The sequence below is a fragment of the Zosterops lateralis genome (assembly GCF_965231275.1).
Source record: "Zosterops lateralis genome assembly, chromosome: 1".
NCBI classification, from domain to species: Eukaryota; Metazoa; Chordata; class Aves; order Passeriformes; family Zosteropidae; genus Zosterops; species Zosterops lateralis.
The window spans coordinates 61,669,282-61,696,782 of NC_139762.1; the positions used below are offsets into that span (position 1 = coordinate 61,669,282).

At 40.7% G+C, this 27,501-nt stretch overlaps 1 protein-coding gene across 1 annotated transcript in view; it reads left to right on the plus strand.

Annotated features, from left to right (window-relative positions):
• The window catches only part of MBOAT1 (membrane bound glycerophospholipid O-acyltransferase 1), a 56,743-nt gene that overhangs the window by 14,161 nt on the left and 15,081 nt on the right, over positions 1 to 27,501 (plus strand). The window contains exons 2-6 of the mRNA XM_083884329.1: positions 7,999 to 8,144; positions 8,660 to 8,737; positions 12,695 to 12,790; positions 23,036 to 23,091; positions 25,318 to 25,372. Of these exons, the coding sequence (XP_083740455.1) occupies positions 7,999 to 8,144; positions 8,660 to 8,737; positions 12,695 to 12,790; positions 23,036 to 23,091; positions 25,318 to 25,372 (431 nt within the window). The remainder of the gene's footprint in view (positions 1 to 7,998; positions 8,145 to 8,659; positions 8,738 to 12,694; positions 12,791 to 23,035; positions 23,092 to 25,317; positions 25,373 to 27,501) is intronic.

Here is a 27,501-nt window from a genome sequence, read left to right on the forward strand (position 1 = left end):
ATTGGTATTTGGGGGAGAGAATTTACATTGAAGTCATAGAAAGACCTGCTAGCAGGGTGGTTGGGTAGACAAACATTTGTCTGTATTCCTTCTTTATGTTTTGCATAAATCAACTGTATACTTATGAGTTACACAGACAAAGTGAAAAGGTGCTTGACTTACTGTGTTGTGTTTCAAGTTTTTAAAAACTAAACCTTTAAATGTGGGGGGAGAAAAATCAGGTCAGTGTTGATGCTATTCTTAGTGATGCTACTTTGAAGTTATTTACTCAAGAATGCAGATGTAGAAACTGGACTGTAATCTCAGGATCAGTTAGTGCTTGAGGCTGGTGAACTCGAGATGGGTCATGTCTAATGAGAGCTGTCTTGGTCCTGCTTCCTTTTTGGTGCTGTGGTGTCCATCCATTGTCTGTGGTGGATGAAGGGACACAGTGTTGTGGAGTGGGAGCTCAGCTGTGCTCTTGAGAGGTGGTGTGGAAATAACTGTTTGGGATTTGGGGCACTCATCACATCTTAAAAGACTAGCTGGGGTCAGTATCTGTTATCTAAGAATTCCTTAGTGAGAAAAAAATAGAGAAGTGGTGTATTTAATGATTATGGAAACCGAGGATCCAAACTCCAGATAGGTGCCTGAGCCCTGTAGGTGGCTTAGAAAGAGATAGAGAAGCAGTGCTGTGGTGTTCCCACCCTGGGAACTTCCTAGAGTTCTAGGGACTTTCAGAGAAGGCTTTGCAGGGACTCAAGTGTCTGCTTTGTTGTATTTTACCCTCCTGGAGTTGTTGTCTTCCTTGTTTCTGTTAATTTTCACTTAAGCATCTCTCTCCTAACTTTACATATGTTTAAATGGAGCCTTTTGAGGACACCTGACAGAAGAGCTGGAGTGATGGAGTAATGTGGTGATAAGGTCAGTCTGTTCCCTCTTCATCAGTATGAATCTATGCATAACCAAGGAGGGTACATGGTACAAGATGCCATCTTTCATACCAGAAGTACTTGATCCAAGTGACTCTTTTGTGAAGAAGCAAAGCTGGTCGTTCTGATGTTGGTTTTTTTTGCTCATTAATTTTGTTGCGGTTTTTTCTTGGTGTGTCAATCTTCTTGTTTGGGTAAGAACACTTCATTCCTCTCATTAAAATACTCTCCATACTCTGACCTATTGGCTGTAGTTCTGCTTTTAGACATGTTTGACATGTAATACTGTGCGATACTCCACCTGCACAGAGGTATGTCAAATTATGCTTTTAAAGTATTTTTTGGAGTTAAAGGTACTGTAATTAGTGTGCTGCCTCACTGCTGAGCAGTCTGAGGAAACGAGACACATATTCTAATAACCTAAAGGCATTCTGGTTTAAATGAACCACCAGAATGACTAAAGGCTCCAGATTGTTTGATTTTGCTGCTGTTCCTATTACAGGTAGGAATTAGTGCCGACTATCTTAGATACAAGGGAATTTTGTCATTTGGCATCACTTGCTGAGAGAGCAGTAATTAATGAGGTACAGGTAGTGGCAGAACATTGCTGCACATAAATGATCATTGCTTAAACATCTGTTCAACACACAGAGTCATTACAGCTCAATGTGAGAGCTGTTTACAGTGAACTAAAGCTGGTTTTGGATCAGGTCCACATATTAAATTTATCAAAGGTAAGTGTATGGGAGTGTGACTTAGCATTATGATGTAGATTTGACTTCTCAAGCTTACTTTTGACTTAAATGTTTTCCTTTAAAATTTTTGATGACTCAGGATTTAATCTATAACTATATTTTGTGTCCTGCTAGTGATTATTCTGCTAGTGGTTTCATAGAGGTAATCCAGAAATAACATCTGTTTCAAGTTTACAGTCTAAATCATGGAAGGATATTTGACCCTGTAAGTAGGGAAACAGAATTTACCCAGGAAAACAGCACAACAAGCCAAAATACTGTCAGTTTTGTATATTCTACTTCACCAACTCCATTTTCAGCAACTGCACAAAAAACTCCAAGGCTATGACAACTTACTGCTGCTTCTGAGGAGGACAATAATCTTAAATGAATCATGCATGTACGCTTTTCTGTCTCTGTCCCTCCCATGAAGGGAATTCTATTTTCAAGCCTTTGTTTCTGTCCCCCACAAATCTTCCACAGGACTCCTACAACACAAAGGCAGAGAAATAAGTTGTTTCTGTATAGTACTGGAGAAATGACATGTCAGCAGTGGCATCAGTATTTCCCCAATGTAAATTAATTTGTCTCCCCTCTGATCTGTGCTGATTGCAGTCCGCAGTGCCTGGCCATGAACAGAAAATACAGGGGATCCTGCAAGTGACAGTCAATTCTGCTTCCTTTACAAACGCCTGCTTGTGCGGGCTCTCAGTGCACTGAGTTCTGTGCGAAGCGATACCGCTGTGGACAGTAAGGGGAACTGCATGGATGATGTAACCCAAATCCTTTTCCTTCATAGAAGCCTAAGTCAGAATTCTACCAGTGGGAAACTTGACATGATCTCTATGATACTGCCCTCCTTTTTGGAGGTGCTTGTCCCCTCCCTGTGTAGAGCTAAGTGATCTCTGCAGAGAATATTTGTCCTTATAGTTCATAAAAATAGTCTGGAAGATCAAAATATTTTGAGAAATTTCAGCAAGTATCAGATATCTTTGAGACCTGAATAAAGACTATTCCATCTCTCATTCTTAACACACCCCTTCTAAATATCACACTTTTGATGTTATGAAATGCTGTAATAACAGCTGGTCTGTTTTTCAACATCAAAGTAGAAATGTCTCCAGCAAAGTGAACTTAAACATGCTGTTTGCCAGGTGTCTTTGGTTATATGTGCAAAATAATCTTTCAAACATGGAAAACAAATTACTGCATTTCTGTAGTTCTTGCTTTATTCTTTGTGAGGAAGGCATCACACTGGAAGATGGGTCTGATCTCTGGCAGAGTGGAATGCTTTATTATGGCATCCCCTTTCCAAAATACTACCCAAGTGCTGTTGTACTCCACAGACAGTGGTTTGAATGGAGGGGTTGCTATTGCTATCAGTAGCACCTTGTCATCCAACAAGGGGCAAGTTAGCAGTGTGACTGCTCATAGTGATTGTCAGAGTTACAGAATTAATAGAAATTTCACTTACACAGGACAGTCTGGTTTGGGTAATGGACTTAATTGCCATTGGAGTTTGGAGAGGACTGCATGGTCAATTCGTTATATCCTCCTAGATTTTTGGAAAGTGAGATCAGATTTTCTGCAAGCCTAAGGGAGGAAAAATGTAGTAGAGGAAAAACAAAGTATTTTTGTGGTCAAAACAGAATGCAGGATATTTCCTTCTGATACTTAATTGTAAGGAGAAGGTTAAAAGCACTAAAATAAGAGGCTATGTGTTTGTACTTAACTGTCTCTTCCTAGAGTGTGATCTAGTAACTCTAAAATGTATATTGTCCCCTTTTTAAACAGGGTTTAAATGCAAGGTTTATAGTGTGAGCAGAAATGAAACTTCCCGAAGTGAGTTATCGGTAGCCTACCTTCAACTACAAGAAGCAGTGACCAAGACTCTTTGTAATGATTTGGTTTAAAGGTGAATAGTCAGGTTTTGTCTCCTCTCATATTTTCTGTTTCCCATCTCAAGAATTTCTTGCTAGGAAAAGCACTTTCTCTTTTCTCCTTTTAAGATTTTTGTGGGATTTTTTTCAGTGCACCAAGCAACACATTTACCTCTGTTTTTGGAAATCCTCTGTGGCTCCATGGCTTTCCTGTTACAGGGATTTGACAAGTTACTACTTTTGTTTGAGTTTGCTGTTTTTTTTTTTTTTTTCCCCTCCCCAGCCTTCACCATGAAGCCAGTTTGCTCCCAGAACAAAAAGTGATAATTGTTCCTAATTGTTCCTGTCAGTGTTATTGACATCGGGCTCATGTCCTCCAAAGGGTGAGATTTTTAGATGCACCTATTTAACTCCAGGTATTTGGGACCTTTATTTTGTGATTTGCCAACTGGCATTTGCCCTTAGAAGTGCCCACTTGCAGATGGTTAATAATTGGATCAAATAAAATACTGAGCAAAAAATTTTATGGATTTCCTCTGAGAGTGGTTAGGAAGTTGAAGAGATGAGTTTCCTTTGTAAAAGGCCCTGCCTGTTGATGGAGATGACTGAAAAGTTGGTTCCAAATCCCTAGGCATTTGTGTTTTCCCTTCGTACAGTACCAGTCCAATGTTTGCCATTTCAAACAAATGGCAAACCTGTTTTGCCATTCAGGTTTGAATGGCACCCTGTTAAAAATGGGAGAAGATGCAAAGGCTCAAGACAGATGGAACTGACCTTTTATGTACTTTGAGGGCTTGGATTATAGCATAATCCAATTGGGAGATCTTGAAACCACTGTGTTTGGCTATTCTTGCATCAACATCATGGGTGCTTGGTGGGCTGGTTTGACCTGATTGCTAACTTTGTGTAAAACTCAGATTTGCAATCTAAACATCACTGCTGAGTTATTGCTTCTACAGAATTTGAAAGAATAAAGGGAGGAACTACAGTTTGTTTTTTTCCTTTGTTGTTCATACCTGCTCTGGATCCATCCAGCCTTTTGAAGTTGAGACTAATAAAGAATTAAAGGATTCATTAACCAGACAACAGTAACGATCGACTCCGTTGCGCTGGAGCTGTTCCAGATTTTCTCTGTCTTCAAGTGTGGATATCTTGTTTCTCTATTGCAAGGCTGTCTCCAGCTGGCTGTGACTCAGATACAAATCTTCCAGATGTCATTGTAGAATACTATGATGAGACTGCCTTTCTGTCTTCCAGTGTTTTATCATGGAAAATGAAAGGAAGATACTGTCTTCTTTTGGCAGCATATCATGTGCGCTGATTCTTAATTTTATTACATCTTACTCTCTAGAGCATGGAAGAAAGTGATTGTAAAAGGCAAAGGTGTTTCCTTTCTGCTAGCAAAATTGAAACCAGATGTGCAAAATTTTGGTGGCCACACCGAATAGACATGACTGGTTAAAAACAAAAATTACTTGTAATGATGAAAAAAGGTTAATTTGCATATAATTTTTATTTCTGTGTTATTTTTGCCTGGACACCATTCGTCAGTGTTCAGAAGCCCTGAATTTTCTGTTTATAAAGTGTTTTTAGCAACAGTGGAAATAACCAAAAGTGAATAGTATGATTCCTTTTCTCTTTGGAAAGGGAAAGGAAGGGAAGTGTGACTTAGTTCACTTGTGATGCAGCACAACATTTCTTAAATTCTCAGGGATCTGTTCACTTAACTATGGATGCCTTAAGTATGTAGAATGACGAATAAAACTAATGTCAAATCAAATCCAGTAAAGTCACTGTCAGATGAACTGTCAGCCTTTGTGCATATGCATGTGAACCCTGCATGTGTTTAAAATGGTACATAGAAATAACTAATCCGAGGTGGTTATATGAAAAGCTATTATATCCCTCTATTCCTGTGTGTAGAACAGAGCAAATCTGCTCTATTGCCAGATTATTACTTGCTGAGTGCACCGTGTCTGTGATGTTTGGCTGCTCTGCAGAAACAGCCCTTATAAACCGAAAAGTGTTTGAAACATAAGGGCAACGTTTTGGCCTGGTACGAGGCTTTGCACCAATCCTTGCAAAAAGAGCGCAGTCTTGGTTAATTGTCTTGGTTAATTTGCACAACAAAATGAAGGTGTGATAGTGACATGGTTGGTAGCACAGGTAACACATGCTCAAAGGCGATGGCAAGCAACAGCACATGTGTGTGAGGCTGCTGAGCTGTCCTTTGCTGGATGTTAGCTTGTGATGAAGTTGCTGCCGCTTTTTTGCTGCTGCTGCCACTGTCATTCCTTGCCTCAGCTATTTAAATAGTGCTACAAGTGTGTCTGCTCTGGGATCTTGCACTTTCATTTTGCTGTGTGTATGAACCTCTGGGATCCCAGCGTCCTTAACATCTCAAACTGGGCATACAAGAGCCGGATGAAAGTAAAAAGCAAATGCCTGCTTATCATGATGGCTTTTACTGGTGTGAAGCTTCCGTGAGTGGCGCTGCACAGAGGGGGCCATTGTCTTTCAAACAATCAGCCACGTCAATTTCTGTGAGTCTTTGCCCTTTCCTTCTGTACACCAGATCAGAGAAGCTCTGCATACCACAGAGTTAAGCTGCACTGCATGTGCCAGTGTGAGGATGAGTTGGAGCAGGACTGGGGGAATTGAAGTTCACAGAATTGTCAGTGATGAGTTGGCACCCATCAGTCTTGGGAACTTGCTTAGAAAGGATGCAACAGAGCAGCCTTGTGGAGGCTTCAGCAGTTCCTGCTGCATCTCTGGCTGTGGAGGGGTGGGAACAAGGTGTTTTGAATGTAACTCTGTGGTAACAGACAAGTTCAGGATTTCTACTACAGCATCTGGGTTTTGTGAGACCAGTGCAATTTTGTTCTTTTACTCTATAGATCTTGCACTAAAAATGAGAATTACTTGTGTTGGTTATAGTTCTGTGATACTATTTGTTGTAAATGCTGGTTGCTTGCATGAGCAAGAAATGAATTGATATTGTCTCTGCTCCAAAGAACTAAAATTCAGCGTACCTAAGTGTTTAAATTATTGCATTATTCTATTGCATGACTGCCCGCATCACTGAAATAAAGCAACTGCACCAATGAAGCCAACAAATGTTTAATGAAAGTATTTGCATGAACAGCTAACACCATGTTGGATGTAGTCCACCAGAATAAAAGCACTTTGGGGCTATAGTATCTTGTTAAACACACTGTAAATGTTTTTGACAAGGGTCCTGGCAGAATCCAACGACCCCTGGACAGCCAGCATGTCAGAGCATTTCCAAGTGAGATTATTATCCTGTCCTGGACTGATAGCTTCAGATAATCCTGTAATCCAGGTGATTGCTTAAATGTTGCAGCCTGTTTAGTTTTGCTTGGTCTGGGATGACTTGCTGCTGGAGAGCTCAGGGTGAATTAAAACAAACCAAAAAAAAAAAAAAAAAAAAAAAAAAAGGACTATGACACTGTGACTGAATAAATTAATTTACCTCCGCCTGTCTAGGGTCCAGGCTGAACTTAGGGATGTTGTATCCCAGTGATGTGTTTCCTCTGTTAGAGACAGCTCCTGAGCTCTGTTTTGACTCTGACTTTGATATGTTTTTCCTCTGACTTCTGGGATTTTTGCTGAGGCTGTCAAAGAGAAGGTGACTTGAAGAAGGCAGCATGATGTCAGTTTTGCGCTGGAGGACACTGAAGCTTTTGCTTGTCCTTGTGTCTGACAAGAATAGCCTCTATTCCTGTACTGTTTGCCCTCTGCATGTCTTGTGGTCCCACTGCCATCACTACCTCCTTGCAGCAAGGCCAGACTGATTTTCAGATGGAGTACCAAAGAACATTTGAGAAGCATATTCCTTTAGGTGTCTGCTTGATGGTAGAGCATAGTTATTTTCTTTGCACTCAAACTACAAAAAAATGGGGAGTTGGAAGTTCTGTGTGGAAGATGCTGTGGAGTGGAGGAATTCAGCTAAGGCAGCTGCCCTGTTCTCACTGCTAGTGAACAATGTCTCATCAGGATTGTTGATTTTGCCCTTGTGTTGGGGTGGGAGAAAGTCAGGAATTGGGGTAATATTTGAGTTCAGACTGCTTCCTGGTCCCTGCCTCTTGCCAAGAGGACTGAGAAGCAGAATGATGTGCCCTACACCTGAGCCAGGCTGGCAGCAGAGCAGGGCCTTCCTCCCAGGAGACTGAGAACCACCATAGCCCCACCTGTACCTTGAGGTAGCTGGAGCCTGACCCTCCTCATCTGCTTTTGGGTGGCTGTTTGCTTGTTTAATCCCTTCTCTCACTGGCTACATAATGAAAGTTACCACGAATTCACAAGTGAGAATGCTGAGAAGCAAAAGATTCATCGCTCACGATTTTCCCCCCTTTTCCTACCTCTGCTCTTAATTGTTCTGAGAACAGAGAGAATCCTTCCTCTCATCCTCCAAGAATCAAAATAGTTTTTTGTTTTGCTTGTCTTTTACAGATCAATTTTGTAGCCTGTCAACTGTTTGCACTTCTGGCTGCATTTTGGTTTCGTATTTACTTGAGTCCCAGTCATGCCAGCTCTGCTGTTCGCCATGCATTTGCCACCCTCTTTGGAATATACTTTGCTATCTTCTGCTTTGGCTGGTGAGTATTTAGTCACCATTTAGACAAGGTTTGGGTGTTAAAAAATAATTTTAAACTTCATATCAGCTTTGCTGGATTACATCTTTTTAATCTGAAGGTTCTTAATGTTACCTTAAAAAAAATCCTAACCAGCATAACTGTTCCAAACCCTCAAAGTAAAATGACTCATGAAAGTCAAGTATTTAATTTAATTTGTGATGTTTGTTCTGGAAGTGAAGGCCACACTAGTCTGATGTGAAGATACTTCTTCTGGAAAAGATGTATCCAACTTGAGTGCACACTTTGGGCCAGGCTACTCTTACAATTAAACATGTGGATAATATCTTTTTAATAAGTATCAGTCTGTGTTGGATAGTCAGGTTATAAACATGTAGTGTTGTAATCCAGGTTTACTGGTACCCTGATGTGACATCACCTTGATGTTATTTGCATGGAAAAATACTCTCTTGCTCTGAACTTCCAGCACTTCCAGGTAACATAGAAATAATCTAAATACTCATTTTGTTGTCTTCAAGGTATTCCATTCATCTTTTTGTCCTGGTGATGATGAACTATGGCATTATAAATATGGCAAGTGTTCCCAACATCCACAGGTGAGCTGATGTGGCTGCAAGTCTGCAGGTGCCCCTCTGATAATTTCTCTGCTTTCGGGAAGAATCTTGAGGAGTTTTTAGAACTGCCTTCTCCTCTTTCCTTCTTTTCTTTCCCAGTTACTTGCAGGAACTTTGTTCATGGAGTTACAGAAGCAGCTGTAATCTCAATTTGTGGTTTTTTTGGGTTGATGTATTGCATTTTCCTATGAAATTGCTGGCCTCAAAGTTTGACTTTTGCAGGCATAATAATTTATGGAGAAACCTTTGATTTCTTAAACATAATGAAGTCATGTTCTCCTTAGTCTTGTATTATTCCAGATTGCATTTGATAATCCTTTTTAATGTTTTTTCCCCGTTGCTGTTTGGCCTTTAGGTATTTTCCACTTATTCTTGAGTTAGGTCATTCAAATAAGGTCACTGAGGCAGCTTAGCTTAGTGATCCACAAAATGAGGTCTTGCTTTTGCTACTGGTCTTTGTGAAAAAGTAGAAAACACCAGAACTGTTATTGCTTGAAGTGGAAGCTTATGGTTCAGGTGTGTGACAGGTGTTTTCTGTCTCTGCACTGTCTGGCTGTTTGTGTAGCTGCTGCTGAATGCTCAGAATCTACATGAATCTGGGCTGGGGAACAGAAATCTTTTCTTCACTTGCCTTCAAGGCCAGGTCTGTCTGAGAATCTGGTCAGATAATCCTCTTGCCTTCCTTTTTGTACCAAAGAGACCCCTTCCTAATATCTAAATGGGAACCTACTTATGATTTTTCTAATATTATTTAGAAGTATGAACTGTAAAAAACTATCCTGTCTACAGCAGTTACTAGCATTTTGCACCAGCAAGACAGGGTATTAAGGAGGTATTTTTTCCACCCTCTCACAAAGTGGAAAGCCTGGAAGGCTAGAGGTAATTAATAATGTCATTAAAAAAAAAAAAAAAAAAAAAAAAGTAATTGGACAATGTTTGTTAAAGAAATGCCATCCAGAGACCAAAATAAAAAGGTGTTAAAAGAATTGTATTATGGTTTCCTGGTCATTGTCACTTGAGGGAAATGCAGGAGTTAGTAGATGTAGATCAGAGGAACTAATTCTACAAAGGAATCATCCAATAGTTATTTACATCTTTCTAGAGAAGTTGGGGTGATGATAAGGAAAAAGACACAGCTTCAACAAGAAAACCCCTCACTCTTCCTCTTTAGCCAATTAGCCACAGGGGCTAATAGCAAAATAGCTTTATACTGAATCACAAATCGAGCCAGTTCATATAATGTTGCCCACTGCTGCAAGACAGTCATGACTTGATTTGAGTTAATGTGAAATGGCAATTCAACGTGCTGAAAAACCTCAGGAGTTCTGAGGGAGGATTGGGTTAGGACTTTTCTATTGTATTCTAATAGCCATAGCAGTGTGACTCAAAGTGCATCCACATTGTTAATTTTGGCAAAACAACAATGTATTCAAACCAGCTGAGAGTAAGCTTGAACAATGCCACTTTAAGGTCTGGACCTGTTCATACAGGGGAACAGATCCTTTACAGTGGGGCTTCAAGACTTGGCACTTTATTCCCCCAGAAAAACACAGGTGAAGAGAATAAATTAAATAAACTGCATATTTTAACCTTCATACTCTTTTCCCTGGTTATTTTTTGCTAGTTTCCTCTCTGGTGAAGCTGCTAGCCTTCAAGGCCTATAAATGGACAAATTAATCCAGCATCAGAAATGCTCCCAGCTGCAGCAGCAGTTCAGTGTGTATCTCTCCCTGCTTGGCCCCTGTTTCAATCTAAGTGCTTTACACCTCAGCATGGAGGCTTATTTTAGATCCTTCATCCTGTCTCTCGCTGCTACATGTCTGAGCTGGGTGACTTGCCTTTGGATGGATGCTTGCCATTCTCTGCTGATGAGAGGGGAATCCAAGGACCTTGCTGAGGCAGGACTGGATGCCTGACCCAGATAAGATATGATAAATTCTACTCTGAATCTCCTGAAGAATCTGTCATGTCCCTTCAGTCTGCCTTTCATCCAGCTGTTTGCTGTGGGCCACATGACCCACAGGTTGCCTTGTGATCCATCACTGTCACTCACACTGCAGTTTATTAGCCCCCAGGGAGGAAAAACTCATTTCTTTTAAAACCGGCCATAATTTGACAAAGGCCTGGCTCTTTTTCAGTTGTCTGCTGACTGATCCTGTCTGATTTCACCTTTAGTTCTCCCCTGTGGTGGATGCTCTCATGGGTCTGAGGTGGGGGGAACCCTTCTTGGCAATGTGTGGTTATCAGCCTCCCGAGGCTCAGCCCTACCAGGCATGCAGGATGTGCCATCTCTTTCTGTAGTCTGATGGTCTTTGACTCTGTCCTTGTTTGGAAAGACAAGTATCTGCTAAGGAAGGCAGGAGCCTCCCTTGAAATGGAGAACGTAAACCCTCTCTCTTCTAACTATTGCAATTTTGAAATTAAGGGGCTCTCAGGCAAAGATATGGGAATGGGAATAACAGTTTTTTACTAGGAAAATAAAATAAAAATATAGTAGTACAAAAAGAAGCAAACAAACAAAAAAAAAGAAAACACTGACTGAACAGCCTGGCATCCTGTTGGTCAGGGTGTTGGTAGCAGTTCAAGTAAGTCCTCCTGGAATGACAAATGTGGTTCTGTTGGAGCAGAGATGATCCTGAAGAAGGGTGCAGTTTTCCTGTAAAGGTCCAGTGGTAATGTAGATGGGTCCAGTCTTCCTCTAGGAATCTAGAGGAAACAGGCTGTTCTGGTGTTCTGACTCTCAGATTTTATCCAGGTAGGAATGCTTGGCTCCTCCCACTGGGTGGAGCATCTCACAATGGGGTGTTATAATTTTATCAGTCATGCAATGAGACTCAGTGGCCCATTAACAGCAGATATCCCCCTGGAGGGAGGATGGGTCCTGGAAGAGATAAAGAACACTGCCCCACCTGGTTTTAACAGCTGGTAATAGAATACACACTTCTGGTTACATCTTGCATTGCAACCTAAGTCTCTTTTCCCCTACATGGATTACCTCTGCTATGAAGGACACCAGTAAACCTGGTCCTGGCCTGTCTATGTGGTGCCAGCCTTTCATTCTGGTATCCCAGCTCTCCATTGCACTGTGTAATTTGTCTCATGTGTCAGTCTGTCTCCAAACATCCATCCACTTATTTCCTCCCCAATATCCTCTTTCTTCTTCATGTAAATCCAGGGAGAAGTTACTTGTATGAAAGGCTGCATTGGCCCATGCAAATGCTGCAACATTTCCAGCCTTCAGACTGTTCAGTGTTAATATAGAATCATGCTACTGCCCTCCCCAACAGGAGTGTGCAATCATCTTGAAACACAGAGTAGATTTGTCACATCCTACCTAAGGAATCCTTCTTCAGTTGGACACTGAAGTGATCTTATAGGTCCTTTCCAATCTATCTGATTGTATGATTTTTCTGGAAGATGGTGTGGCTCAGTGTGGAGAACTGAAAAGATTAGGCTATGTGCCATCATCTGCCTTTATATAAAATCACAAGAGAGTGAATACCTTAAAATAGTTTACTCTTTGCTAAATCTGAGGAAGAGTTGTAAATAAAGAACATTTACAGACAAAAAATGCAGTGGATAGCTTCAGTGACTGACATACAGTATCATCTGGTTTCAAATACTTAAGTTGGACAGAAATTTCAAAATAATGTGAAGATGGGAGCTTTGAAAATTGAATTGTGCAACTTGAACTGATCCTGTTTCTTATTCCATTTTTTCCCACCCCTAGAATGAGGAGACACCTCTCTAAGGTTTCAGCTGGCTATACAAAACCATCAGTCCCCTTTGAGAATTTCTTCCAGGTCTTGTAGCATAGCTTCAGACTCATTAACAATCTGATTTGAAAAAAATCAGAACAAGCCCAACCCAATTTGAGTGATTCTAGTTCTTGTTGGTTCTTGTGTTGGTAACTATGTTTTCTCTGTGTTATGTTTTTAGGTACTCCTTTGTTGTAGCTATGGGATACCTCACATTGTGCCACATAAGCCGAATATACATATTTCATTATGGTATTCTCACTACAGATTTTTCCGGGTGAGTGAGTCTGCAAACTGGTTCCTGTGTCAATCACTATTAGTTGATTTCAGTAAGTTGTAAGAATAATTTTTATGTTGTCTGTGGACCACCTGCAATTTTGTTTCCCTTAAGCTTTTTCTGAGGCTTTTGTTGTGATCTTTGGGGTTTTGTTGGGGTTTGTTTTGTTTTGGGTTTGGGTGGTAGTTTTTTGTTTGGTTGGCTTTTGGTTTTGTTTTTTAGAAAAGGAATGAGCACTGTATGATTTTTTGCACTGACTTATTGTTTCTACTGTTTTCTCGCTAGAAGCTGTGTAGTTGGGAAGGCAGAGCTTAGTTAGCTAGCTAGGTTTCCCTGCAGAGCAACCTGGAAGGATAAGTTGGGCAGTGTCTCTCTGGAGCTGTAGGAGTGACTTACATAGCTGGTGCTCTGCTCTCTGGTGGTCTGTCCTGCGAGGCGGGGTGAGCTGCTCTCCTTCCAGCTTCCTAGACACAGCTGTCAGCTCTGTGTCTCCTTTCCCCCATTCTAATTTACCTCAAAGCCCCAGCTGGGAAGATGTTTCCCAGCCCAGGCACTCCAGGGTGTGAGGGCAGGACTTGGGCAGGGCTGAGTTGCTGGTGGAGCTGGGTGAGTAACCCAGGCAGAGAGACAAGAGATCAGCTTGGGTTGTCAGCATTGGTTTTCTTATGGGGCCAACTTAAGTAGCACAACTTTTTTGTATGCTGTGATATTTGTGAAATGGTTTTTATACATACTGTAGTCTCTGATTTCACTCAGAGAAGCAGCAGGGGATGCTTTGCAAAGATGGAGACAGCTAACTCTATGTGCTTTGTTTGTGAGAGGAAGGTATGCTTTTGCACGATTTAAAACCAATGTGCTAATCTGCATTCCACTTGTTTAATTGAATGTCAGAAGACAGATTAATTAGTAACATACCATGACAAATTTCTGTAAACTCACAGTAAGTTTTACACGACTCTTCCAAGTCTCTTTCATCTTGCAGGCACAGAGTAGGAGAATGAAGGGTTTTGCTGTCTTTGTGCATGTGTCTCTCTCTTTGAGGTGGTGGGTTTCAGCATTTAATTAAACTTCAGGTGGTGGAGGGGAAGTTTCTCTCAAACTCCTGTAGTTTTTTTTATTAAGGAAGGCGCAGTAATGGGAACTTATATGTTTAAAAAAATTTAGTTCTGTAATTTTTTCTGCAGTTCTTTTAATACACAAAAGCATGTCCTCGAAGAGCATGACATACCAAGGAGCCTGTGAATGGGATTAGAAGGCTATAGGTCAGTGTGTGTAAGAGACAGAGAGAGAAATGTGAGAGATCATGCTTTTCTGAATACTGTGTTCAGAAATGCACTGTGAGGCATATTAGCTCTCTCTCTCTGAATAATTTAATAAAGATCCAGCTGAGACTGGGGGTGAAAGAAGAGGAATGGTGATTGTTTTGTCATAGGCTAGGTAGTGTTCTCTGATCTCTTGATGAAAAAGTAACTACTCTTATTTAATTATGAGCTTGAGGATAATAATGGTTGTGAAAAAATAATGCTTGAACTTACTCTGTTATTTGATTTTGACTTGGTGCTTCAAGATACCAATTCCTAAATTTCAGTCAAAAATAAAACTACCAAGTAGTGAACAAGTGAAAAACATACTATGGATATGAACTGCACCTTCGTGGTATATTTTAAAAGCTAAGAATAAATAAAAATACTGTAGTGGTATCAATAAAAACTTGCAATACAAAGTGTTGAAACCCAGATCACCCTCATAAATCTGTCTTAAAACCTGCCTTTTCCAGCTGTAAATATGTGCCCATTGAAGCTTTTTGCACAAACCTGAACAGATGTGATGGCCCAGAGAGACAAAATATTCTCCCTTTTTACCATGTTTTTTACCATGTGTGAGCAGCAACTGAACCTCTTCTTGCTCATTCTCCCATATTTGATGGTTCCTCATCTGTTGCATATGGTAATAGGGAATCACTAGGACAACACCTGGCTGGGAGGATGGCAAGAAAGTTCTCCCTCAGGGTTTCAGAAATGAGTGAGACAGAACCGTGGAGCTGTGCCCATCTCCCTCCATCCTCCCACTGATTTGGGTGAACGTGGCTGAGGATATGTGCTGACAAGGCAAGACACTGGATTCTGGAGAATCTTTAAAGTGCAACAATACCCCCGTCATCTGCTGACTTGTGTTTGAGGCTTCAGTATCCCATAAGTCTGGTGATATCTGGTTGCAGGGAGAAGGTTTTAATCCACATCTAATAGGCACATAACCAGTTATATAGCCATCAGCTTTCCCAATGTCAATTCCCTGAAGTGATGAGCCAGATGATCACTGTTTCCCAGCAGCAGTGCTGAAAGCTAGCATCCCTCATTTGCTCTCTTGACCTGCCTTGTGCACTTAACAATTGCATGCATAACGTTTTTCAAGTGTGCTTGCAAATACATTTTTAGGGTGTTTTTAGTAATAGTTGGTGGTGCTATCTGTTTGGAGCCCTCCCATTTTGAGAACAGAGCTTGTAAAATGCAGGCAGAGATGGGAAGAGCAAGGTAACTTTTGAGTCATATCTTAAGTAAACTGGAAAATCAAAGATCAAGTTGTGGCACATCACTTCCAGGTTACGAAATAAGAAATAAGGGACTTCTTACCTGCTGGTGACTAGTTAATTCTTAACTTCTACAAAGGGAAGGTTTGGTCACTGACTCCCACAGTCAGAACTGTAGTCAAGCTGCTTGCAGCTATTTCTTGATTTAAGAGTTTTTCTTGTATTGCATAGAACTTAAGGAAGAACTCATGGGTTTTTTTTAACAACTGCCAGGTTTTAAGAAAAACAATTTCCAGCTTACTGCACTTCCATTTTAATTACTTTAAAAAATGTGTATATATTTTATCAAATTTCTTTAAGTTATATTATTTCTTAAATAAGTGGTGATATAATTTAGGAATTTTCTCTTTACTACTTTCTCAAAAATCCTATTTGTTTTTGAATGCTAATTTTACAGTAACTGAATCCTGTGCTTCCCCCTTAATTCAGTCAATCTTAGAGAAAAACATACATGTTTTATTTTGCTTGATTTGCCATGACATTTGTACGCTGTACCTGGAAAAACGAAATCCTAACTCTCTTTCTTTTTCTTCTTTATGCTAAGAGGATTGTGCTGGTAAGTTGCCTGCCTGTACAACGTCATAAAAACAGTAATAATATCATACAGTTTGTGTTTCTTTCCCTTTGTATCACAGCCTCAGATAGACTATAGCAATATGATAGCTTTAAGGAAAATTAGTTTAAAATAAGGACTCTTGATTCTGATTTTTGGAAAGTAGTAATAGATAGGGTTTTGGTCTAGCAAGCTTCATGACCAAATGCCAGTTGCATATGATCATCCGGATAAAATTCAGAAGGTATGGAACTTGCATCTGTTTAATCCTTTCCTTGATTAGGGCAATAGACCTTTTTACTTTCCTCTTTGAATTCTTGCAGTGTCTGAGCAAAATTTCCTAGTATTGCAGGTTATTCAGTGAAATGACAAAGAATGATCATGCATGTGGGAGTTTCTTTCATATATGAGTAGTGGCTGAGAGAGCTGGGGTTGTTAAGCCTGGAGAAAGGGAGGGGTTTTATCACTCTTTACAACTGCTTGAAAGGAGGTTGTATCAATGCTGGGGTGAGTCACTTCTCCCTTATGACAAGTGACAGGACAAGAGGAAATGGCCTCAAATGGCCTCAGGTTATGCTAGGAGCGGCTTAGATTGGATTGTAGGAAAAGTTTCTTCATGGAAAGTGTTTCCAAGCATTGGATCAGGCTGCCCAGGGAAGGAGTGGAGTCACCATCCCTGGAAGTATTCAAAAAAGATGCAGTTATGGCACTTGGGGACATGATTTAGTGGTGAAGATGGCAGTGCTGGGTTGACAGTTGGACACAATGATCCTAGAGGTCTTTTCTATTCTTAATGTTTCTATGATTCTTGCTGCTATTCCTTACAAAAGAGAAACTTGGTTTGTGAAGATCACCACACACACTGGCACAGTTTTCAATCTTTTATTGGTCTTAGAGAGACCATAGCTGAAGTATCTGGGAGACTTGAGCAATTTTCCTCCCTACATGAGTCAAATCTATAGCTCTTACACAAATGCTTTGGTGGACATCACTCTCCAGACACCACCTTTGTGTTCACCCAATCCCAAATGCAGAGCAGCAGCAGCATTCTCAGCAAACTGCCTAGAAAGGGATGATCATTGAGAGAGCCCTCTCAAAAAGCCATGTATATAAGCAGATGCTTCAGTAACAAGTGCAACCTCAGGCAGTGAATTTTTTTCTGGGTGGTTAGTGCTTTGTTGCCGTTTTTTTCCTCTCTCCGTGGGTTTTAGTTTCAACCACAAGAGGAAGGAATAAAAGTACAGTAGCCATTTTTCACAAAGGAAATATATTTTCTGATGAAAGCTAAGATAGATATACTCTGTTACCATGTCAAAACACAGAGCAGAGATGTTGTCTGGTCCTGCATGTTCAGTTGGTTATTTTTATTTTTTATCTTCCAAATGTATGACATGCAGCATACATTGCTGCAGTGTCAGTTCCAGCAGGGCTGGGTAACCCTGATGTGCAGCTGGTCCCCAGAGGCAGTGCAGCAGTGCAGGTGCAGGGTGAGTAAGGGGGAGGTCAGTCTGTTTTGCAGCCTGTTTGTTGCTTTGCTGCTTGGCTGGGTGCTTGTCCACTGGAAACAACCCTGAGATCACTTACCATTGGATACACAGGAGCCCTGCAAGAGCTGCAGTGTGGGAACTAGGCAGAATTCAAGCAGGCAATCCCTACTAGAGAGCTCCATGCATCTAGTACATCCCTGGACACTTCTCCAGATGTAAACATTCTTTTAAGTGAAATGTTTCTACCATGAAGGTTTAAGAAATACTGCTTGGGAGTTTTCACACACACACACACACACACAAAAAAAAAAAAACCACCCCAAACAACAAAGGAAGCACATCACATGAAGGAAACTATAAGTTGCTTTGGAAGTGGTAAGTGTGTTTAGTGAAGTGTTTTTCTTCTGATGTACTTCAGTACTTCTTCCTTTTACTGTTGTAACCAAAAGTATGAGCTCACTGCCAGCTTGGCCATCCCCTTGTCAGCAGTGGTTACTGTCACAGCAGGGTGAGACTGTGTGAACTTCTTGTCATGGCTTCAGCGCTGCAGAGGTAACCCTGAAATAAATATTTGCTGTTTTGGAGTCTTGTCTGCTATGAGCCTTTTGACTCCACCTCCTCTCTTAGTGAAATCAGGTCAGTGGAAACTATTTCTAGCAAGCGTGTGCCAGACTTCTCTACAGGATTACCTAAGGTCAAGCAGACTGTGCTTGGAAAAACGTCTTTTCTCTCGTAAGCATTGAAGCTTGCTCAGTGCAGAAGCCAGCCTGTGATGCAGTGAGGACCCTCATAGCAGTCTACAAACGAAACATCTTTACTTGCTTGTGCTTCTGGCAAATTTATTGCTTCGGGGCAAGCTGTATTTAAAAATTATATTAACTGATATGTTTTCATTTGGAAGGTTTATTTAGGGGAGTAAACCCCTCTATTGAGCGTTCTCTGTAAACAGTTGCATCGTAGTCTTGTGTTATTTTCAAGGCATCTAATGTGAGGTAAACAAAATCCCAAAGCTATCTTTACTTTATGTTAGATGCCTTGAAAAATAAAATTGTTCCTGGGTCAATTTCTTGATTTTTTTTTTAAATTAAAAGTTGGCCACTGTGGTTTGTGTGTAGGAGGTACTGTGCAGCTACAATGTACCTTTGCACTCATAGCCAATATATAAAACATGGGAAGAGAAATCACACATAAATCAGATCCTGTGGTTCTGTGGTAGTTTGTAACTGTAGTGCTTAATAGGACAGGTGGAGAGGGTGTGAAATCACCACTCAGCATGCGGCTGCAATGCAATTGGTAGGTGTTCAAATGTGATGGATTGCAAGTTGTTTAGGCTTCTAAATGTGTTTTATTTCAAATGCTTCCTTTCTAGGGATAAGTCTTTGTGCTTCATCTGTAAATCCAAGTGTAGTAGGTAGATTTTCTTTTTAAATTCAACCTAATTGCTCCCCTCCAAAAACCTGTCCATCACAAAATCTGCGAGTAAGAAAAGGGATTGTGAGTTTTATAGTTTTGTTAACTTCCCTTCTTATTTTTAGCACTATTGACTTTTTCCAGTAGAGTCTAAGGGTTAAAATAGTATCATGTTGGAAACTGTTGACTATATATGATATGGTGCTGCATTTAATGTATTAGCTTACTCAATGTTTTATCACTGTTTAAAGTTAGAGCTTGCCTGAAAGGCTGAAAAGTAATAGCTATTCAATACTCTGGCATTTGAAAGTTTTAATAATCAAAACTCACATGTTTAGGAATTTGTGATTCGTCCCTCCCTCCTCCCTTCCCTTTAGGGAGAGTTCCAGTAATGTCCTTATTTTGTTGTGCTCTGCCTTTTCCTGCAGCAAAGACATGGTCCCCCTGAGATCAAGTCAGTGGGGAATGGTGGGCAGGAGAAGAGGAGGGGAATGTGCTATTTGTTCACCTGAAACATTGCTTACCCTTTGTGTGAAATGTTGACTGATACCTGACACTGATCTCATGAAAGATTTAGTTGTGTCTTCCCATTGCCACCCTACAGCAGGTTTCCACCTTCCTGAATAGGGTAGAGAAGAGATCACAGAATCATTTAGGTTGAAAAAGACCTCTGAGATCGTCAAGTCCAACTTATCACCAATCGTGTGAACTACCATGTCAACTAGACCATGGCACTGAGTGCCACATCCTGTCATTCCTTAAACACCTCCAGGGACAGTGACTCCACCGCCTCCTTGGGAAGTCCATTGCAATGTCTAATCACTCTTTCTGTGAAAAGTTTTTTTGGATGTCTAACCTAAACCTCTCCTGGTACAACTCAAGTGAAGAGACCGACTCCCACCTGGCTACACCCTCAGGCAGCTGTAGAGAGCAATAAGGGCCCCCCTGAGCCTCTTTTCTCCAGACTAAACTATCCCAGCTCCCTCAGTCACTCATCATTGGACTTGTGCTTAAGACCCTTCCCCAACTCCATTGCCCTTCTTTGTACATGCTGCAGCCCCTCAATGTTGTCTGAATTGAACTGAATGCAGGGTTGGAGGTGTGACCTCACTGGTGCCGAGTACAGGGGGACACTCACTGTCCTGGTCCTACTGGCCACACTCTTGCTGATAATCCCTTGGCCACCTGGGCACATGCTAGCTCTTGTTCAGCTGGCTGTTGACCAGCATCCCTCAGGTCCTTTTCTGCTAGGCCACTTTCCAGCCACTCTGGAAAATATGTATGACATGAGATATGATGATGTCACAAGGGAGAACAGGAGGTATCTAATGGACTTTGTGGTTCTCCTTCCCACTCGTCTTGACAGACACATCACTTTTGTTCTCCCTTGTCTCCTCTGGAGCTGGGATTTGAGGGAGAAAGACTGTTCCTCCTTTCTGATTGAAGTGCAGGAAGGGCTGACTTGTTCTGTTGACTGTGCCATCAATGAGGCAATGAATTCCTAATATAGATGAGGAGAACCTCTCTCCTCTGTGTTTATATGTAGTATGACTTCAGTGCAGGCTTTACTCCTGCTGCCCTCAGATTGTTTGCATTTTGGTTCTCTCTGGTTTACCACAGGGGCCTTGTCTAAGACAAGTGTCTAAATTTAGACACTTGAAGTCATACGGTTTTGGCTCAGAGCCTGAGGTCTAAAGTTACCCACTTCAATATTGGCGTGAATTGCTTGCCATAAGAAACATATGCAACAAATTGAAGCAATTTGAAACAAGTGCTTAATGTTCCCCCATAAAGCTAAAAAGGTCAAACACTGTCAAAATAAAAATTTGTGTTTATTGCAGTAAAACTGCTTGGTTAAGTGACAGCCTCTGTCTCTCCTAAGGATTAAAAAAATCTGCCTTTTCATATGCTTAAAGGATTAGGATTTATGTATCTTTGAAAGCAAAGCTAAATTTTGTCTGGGAAAATCTACTTTAAAAAACAGGATGTTGAAGATAATGGTAAAAACAGCTTATAAATCACTTTTCTTGTAAGATTAATTGGAATAAAGTTTAGAATGACTTTTTGACAATATTGCTGGAAGGCGAAAAGTCATTGTTGAATTGTCCATTCCTTAAATACTATCAGTGGTCTAGGTGACCCAAGAAGAGCTGCTGTACAAACCCCTCTGTTACAGTTGTATTCAAGTTCTATGTATATTTAAGCCTATTCTGATTTTTTTGTGCAAACTTCTTTTTATTGACATTTCAAGTAGGAACTTCTAAAATGATAAAAGCAGTTTCTGATTAACTAATTGGCTGATACTGCATGTTCTGATTTTGGCTAGAAAATACCAATTACCCACACAGAATTACTTATGGACTCTTGAAAAAGATCAATCATATTAAGTGTTAAAAAAAGGAGACCACTTAGAATGAAATAATGTCTTTTGACAGTATTTGTGTGTTTACCATGCTTAGCCTATGAATTATCTGTTTGATTTACATTAGTGGGATAATCAGGTTGTAAACAGTTTATCTTAGCCATTTGGTTTACATTTGATTGTAACCAGTAGGTCGATTTAGTTAAGGATGATCCAGAATCTCTTGAAAATCTCTGTAGAACATAAGTATTTGACTGTTATTTTAGACAGAAACATCACTGAATGTAATTCCACCTTTTTTTCTTTACCTTGAGAAATCTGTGGGACAAACACAATGCTTGAACTAAAAAAAACCACTATCAACCTTTTTCTTTAATTGTGTTCCAAAAAATATATTTCAATAGTTAAAATGAACAGCTGTAATATTTAGCGTAATCATCTATGTCTCTTAAAAAAGTTCCATATACTGGTCAGACTGTGTAAATAGTTAAATAAATGTGCACAAAATTGAGTTTTCATTTCCAGGTTAAAGACATAATTTGTGTTCAAACAGAAGCCTCCATCTGGTTAATGTTGTTAATTTATTCTCAAATGGAGAAACAACCCATTGTATTAATCCTCAGTGAAGACAGGTCTCTGTGGGACTGGTTTTGCATACAGTCATCACAACTAATGCTTTTAAAATAGTGGTGTGTCCTCATCACCCATTCCCATCTTGTGGCTGTTGTGGTTGTGAGAGATCTGGGCACCCTGTGCTGGTATCTCCAGTGGCAGAGAGATAGGGAGAAGCAGTGTGAGTGGGTGCTTTGCCTGCCATGGGTCCTTCCAGTTTGCAGATGTCCAGTGCCAGGTTTCATGTTTAGGGCGCCACAGCCAATGGAGGAAGTAGTCAGTTGTCCCCATGGTTTTCCTCCCATCTTTCCCCTTACCTTCCTCTAAATGCTCTTGGCTGTGTCCTTTATCCTCGTGGGAACCAGCTCCTGATGCCACCAAGCTGAGTTTAGTGTTTTTCCCCATTCCTTAGCTGGATCAAGTCACATTTGCCTTCATTGCCAAGAAGCTCTTTAAAGGTGGATACAGGAAGTATGAGTGGCCCTACTGGGAATAGTGGCTATTTCTATGCTGCATGTTTAGTTGGCACCAAAGCTGCTGGGTGGCTGCAAGCCTGGCTCAGGTACACCCAGCTCCTGTTTCCAGAAGCTCCAGATCCCACATGCCCATACACTCCCAGTTGGATGGTGTCTCTTGTACAGGCTGTTTACAAGGCAGATGTGTGGCCAAGAAGCAAGTGGGAAACTGCTGTGCTGACAGCTCTTCTGGTATTTGCACACAGTCCTAATTGATAGAGCTATTCATGTGGGGAAATAAGCATCTGTATCTGCAGAGTCAACATATTTTTAGGGCACTGAGGAGACAGACAATAGGAGAGTAACAGTAAGAAGAGCCAGAGCTGGGTTACAGCATCACTGTTGTGTTCTAGTGTTGTATTGTATGGGGCTTCAATTTGGTCTTCGCCTGAAAGGAAGCTCAGTGGGCTGCAGAAGCTGGTATTTCCTGGTGGTGTGATTTCTTCTGAACTACAATTTGCACTGCTGCACGATAGGGAGACATAAAATAAGGCTTTGTGTGCACTTAGCAATTAAAAATTCCAGTGCAAGTTACTGTGGGGTTGTTTTGAACCCAGGCAATTGTCTTATGCCTGAGTGCCTCCTTCAGCTTTAATTGGATGTTTTCCACTTGTTGCTAATACAGTTATGCCTTTTAAAGGCATAAAGACATTCAGTGAGAAAGTTGGGAATAATCTGTATTACAAGACATGTAACTGTTGTTTCTGTCTTTGTTATAGTCCGCTGATGATAATTACACAGAAGATCACAACACTTGCATGCCAGCTACATGATGGTAAGAAAAGGAATCTCTTCCCACATCCTGAAAACAGTCTACTTTTTCCAGTGCATTCTATGGTTGATTTATGGACTGCATGAATGTAGTTCAGTGAGTTGTTCCAAATGAGGAAGAAAAATGCTTTGTGGAAGAAAATGCGAAACTTAAAGTTTTGATCATTTTTTAGGATCAAACTATCTTTGCAATATCAGAGACAACTGTTTTCCCCTTTGGGTATTCTGCTTCCTTGGAGCCCAATTTGGATTTTAGCTAGTACCAGTATCTCCTGTTTAGATGCTGCAGTGCATCTCCGTTAAGTTCTCTGAAGCTGTTACTGATTCTCAGAAGTCAAGAGTTGTGTTTGATGCATAGGTTCAGTCATTAATGTTAATTTAGCAAAAAAATGTGCTAGCACATTTTTCAGTGGTATATATTCAGTGGTAATATACTCCATGAGTTGTGAGCGATAGAATTCAGTAGCTTTTCCCCAGTGCAGAGACAAGCACAGTTGCAAGCAAAATAACATTGTCTTCAGTCTTGTGCTGTGCTGTGACAAAGAGCGCTATTATTTCCCAGTAGAACGCCTGTGTCTAGCACAGTGCAAAGGCTAAAAATGTCAGTAGCATTATTGCTTGTGCCTGATACTGATACTGCAGTGCAAATTTCTGATGGTCTGAGGCCCACTGCCTTACAAGCTGTGGGTGACTGAGTAAGTGCCTTGCTATAGAGTGGTTGTGAGCAAGGATTTAGGTGATGACCACGCGGGGGTCTGGCATTGTTTGCAAGCCAGGTTTGCACAAGTGAATCTAATGCTTTTAGCTGGCTATAATAGGTACAGCTGGAAGCTTGGCTAATTGACCATGTTTTTGGCATTCGTGTTGCTGAGGCTTCTCTGCTTTTTAAAGCTGAGTCAGCTCAGATATTGCTGCAATTCCACAGCAATGTGCAGCCGAGGTACACACGTAGGGTGTTGAAGGTAAATGAACAGACAGAAAGGAAAAAGACAACAGCAGAGGCAGGAGTGTTTTAAACAGACCAGAAATCCTATAGATGAATGATGGTGGAAAAGGCTCATTACACTGCAAACATCCATATATGGAGCAGTTGATCAAATGAAGGCAGCTTGCCGTTCAAGCATCAGTGACAAATTTCTATTTGTAAAAATTTAACGTGACAAATTTCTATTTGTAAAAATTTAACACAGCTGTCCGTAAATGGAAACAGACAAACAAAATATCCAGTCCTTTAAGTAATTAAGTGCTAATTGTTTCTCTGAAATTCAGGCCTTCCCAGTATTTACAAACTGAAACAGTGGAGAGAGAATGGAAATGAGCAGCTTATCAGCAGTCGTTGTAGGATGTGGGTCCTATGTGTGTATTGGTAATTATGACCAGTATGTATAGAACAGTTTAGAACAGTGTCAATTGGTGCCAAGCCCCTGATGTTTTGGGGCTGTGCACATGCTCCACATCGAGTACTGTGACCCATCCTGTGTAGTTTTGCTGAAGCCAGTGGGATTCCCTGCAGTATGTGCAGCTAAAGCTTTAGGGTAAAGGTTTTGAGATATGTGCTATAAAGCAGCATCTGTTTACCACTGGCTGTGACACAAGATTTTTGCATCATTTTCCTGGGGACATTGAGTCTGTGCACTACCTCTGGCCCCAAAGGTCTTGTGCACTCAACAGGAGGTCACCCTTCCAGTCTGGAGCTTGTACAATTCCAGATTATTACTGATGTGTATGTTTAGGCTTGCTCCAGCAGCAGGCAGCTGGGCTGCTCGTTCACACCAGTGGAGCTTCTGTTTCCTGAGCGCCTGTTTCCCTTCCCCTGCTCACTCCTCCTGCTGTGAAATGCTCCATTTCTCACCAAGGAGCCAGCGGGAGGCTTGTGCTTAAATGAGCCAGCAGCTTCTGGCAACAGAGGTTTTTCTAGCCCGGGACTGTTTGTAGAGGCTGTTGGGGGTCGCCGCCAGTTGGTGGCATTGGCACTTCCATTGTGTGTGTGGGAATGCTATGGCTGCTCTTCCTGACAGTGTAGCCAAGGGGAGAAAGGGGGAATGAGGTAAGGAACTGAGTAAAGGGGTAGAGTAGAACTTGACATAGAAGTTAGGGGTTGAGATGTATTAAAACCACCTGTGACAAAGAAATTTTGAAATTATGGCTTTAGAGATTTATTTGTGGGGTGCAAGCATAAGGCTTTTACTGTTTGTCTTTTGGAAAGATCTAATGTGATTTTTCTTTCCAGGAATAGGGCGACAAGCTGAGGAACTCACTGCTGAGCAAAATCGGCTTGCCGTAAAGTAAGGATGTAATTCTCTGAGTGATTTGTGTCTAATTTCTTCCAGAGAAGTTGAGTATTTAGGTTGTTTGTTGTTTGATCTTTTGTTTTGTTTTGGTTTGCTTTTTTTTCCATTGCAATGTCAGAGACAACATAGTAGCCCAGCCATGACAATGTTTCCTGCTACTTTCCAGTCCATGAGATGCCAAAAGTCCTACATGCTTTTTCTATTTGCTTGAGCAGTTTTGGTTTTGTAATGCTGCTGTCATTGCCCTCCTTACACAAACATACCTTCTCCCTTATATTCTTTACTTCTTCAGTTCAGGACTTCTGCCTTTATCACCCTGTGCTGGTCAGTAAAGCACTGAAGTACTTTGCAATGTCTCATTGACTTAAACATATACTCCATGTGCAAGAGAACAAGTCTTTGCTGAATTAACTATTTTAAATTCAGACTAGGACTATACTATAAAGACTTGTTGGCTGTTATCTTCATCTGATCTGTGATGTGCTATTTTTCAAAGTAAATACTCCTCCCATGTCAACAATCTACTGCATAGTAAAAATCCATTTTGGTTTGAGTCTGACACTTGAAGTGCTGCTTTTCTTTGCCATAATTTTTGAATGCTGGATTTTATTTTTTTTGTTTCCCTCCATAATGTTAATACTCCTAATTCTTTATGATATGTAACTAATCTTCTCATTTTTCATATGGAGAGAGAGCACCTCTTTGAGCACTCTTTTTTTTTCTAGCTTGTCTCTCAATAGAAGTGCAACATGGAGTTGAATTTCTGTGGGGGTGTTTTTTTTTTTTTTTTTTTAATGAAGAACTAGTGTTACAGAATTACTCTTTGAATCATAACTACTTTTCACCGTGATATGTTTGTTTAAGGCCAAGGAAATTCTTTCCTTCATTTCCAAGGCAGATGATTCAGCCATCAGAAAATCTGCCTATGAACTTCAGAAAGTAAGGGAGTAATTTCTTGAAAAGCAAAAATCTTGCAGGGAGCCTTGTATAACTTCACTGTGACCCCACAGGGTCTATTTTTAAAGCTCACAGCATAATTTTTAACTGCACTTGGCCCTTAATTCTAGTCAAGTTCTCACCAAACAGGCTTGAATTTTTCTTGTACAGTAGATGAGTTCATAATAGAAAAGAAGATGCCAATAGCTTAAGTGTCAGTGGCAGACAAGTCATAACTGAAGAGTTTTAAATCCCGTTTGGTAATACAGCCTTTTGTCTTCCCTCCTGTTTTTGTTTCCCACTCATCCTCTGTACATTCCTTCGTGCATTGCTCATGTCTCCCCACCCAACCATGTGCAGAATCCAAGTTGAAACTAATGACTTTATTTTTAATCTTACTGTTGAGCTAGGAAGCCCACATCATGGACCTGATTTTGCAGGACAGAAAGATGACCCTTACCCCAAATTGTTTGCTTCATCTTTCTGTGAAATGTTTTCACCAGAGAGCATACCATTCAGGCACTAACTTCTACAATAACCAGTAGGGTGAATGCAGAAAATCCTTGCTAATCTAACTGTTTATTCAAACTAATTCCACTTCAGAATAGAAGTAGGCAACAGAAAATGTTTAACTGTTGCTTAGTTTTTCTGCTAGAAATTTGTTTTAGTCTTAGAGAATTTTAAGTGTGTTTTCATTATGTGTGTCCATCTGTCTCTTGGGCAGGAGAGTCCTCAAGCACTGTGCCCAAGTTTGTGTTCTCATCTGAGGGCTCCATGTTTACTTAAATGGTGACAATTAGGATATTTGTGGAGAGCACTCACTCTAATGCAGTGCAGAACACAGTGCACAATTTGGAAGTTGGCATTTTCTGCCACATAAAACCCCCAAGCCTAACAATTTACAAATTACACTACTGCTCAGCAGCCTTTGCATCTTTCCTTCTCCATCCTACTGATTGGAAGCAAGGACAGTGGATCTTCATTTTACATCTAATGTACAGCCCCACAAGGAACCAGTGGGATATGCACATGCCAAATGGAAAAAAAAAATTAATATGACAGACTTTCTTTGACTTTCATCTTCAGCCGTCTTTCAATTCATATGTTTTTTTTTCCCCTGAGTTCCTCTTCCTGTTCATAGTGCAATACAGGCAATTACTTCCTTTATTTGAACAGTAGGAGAGAGT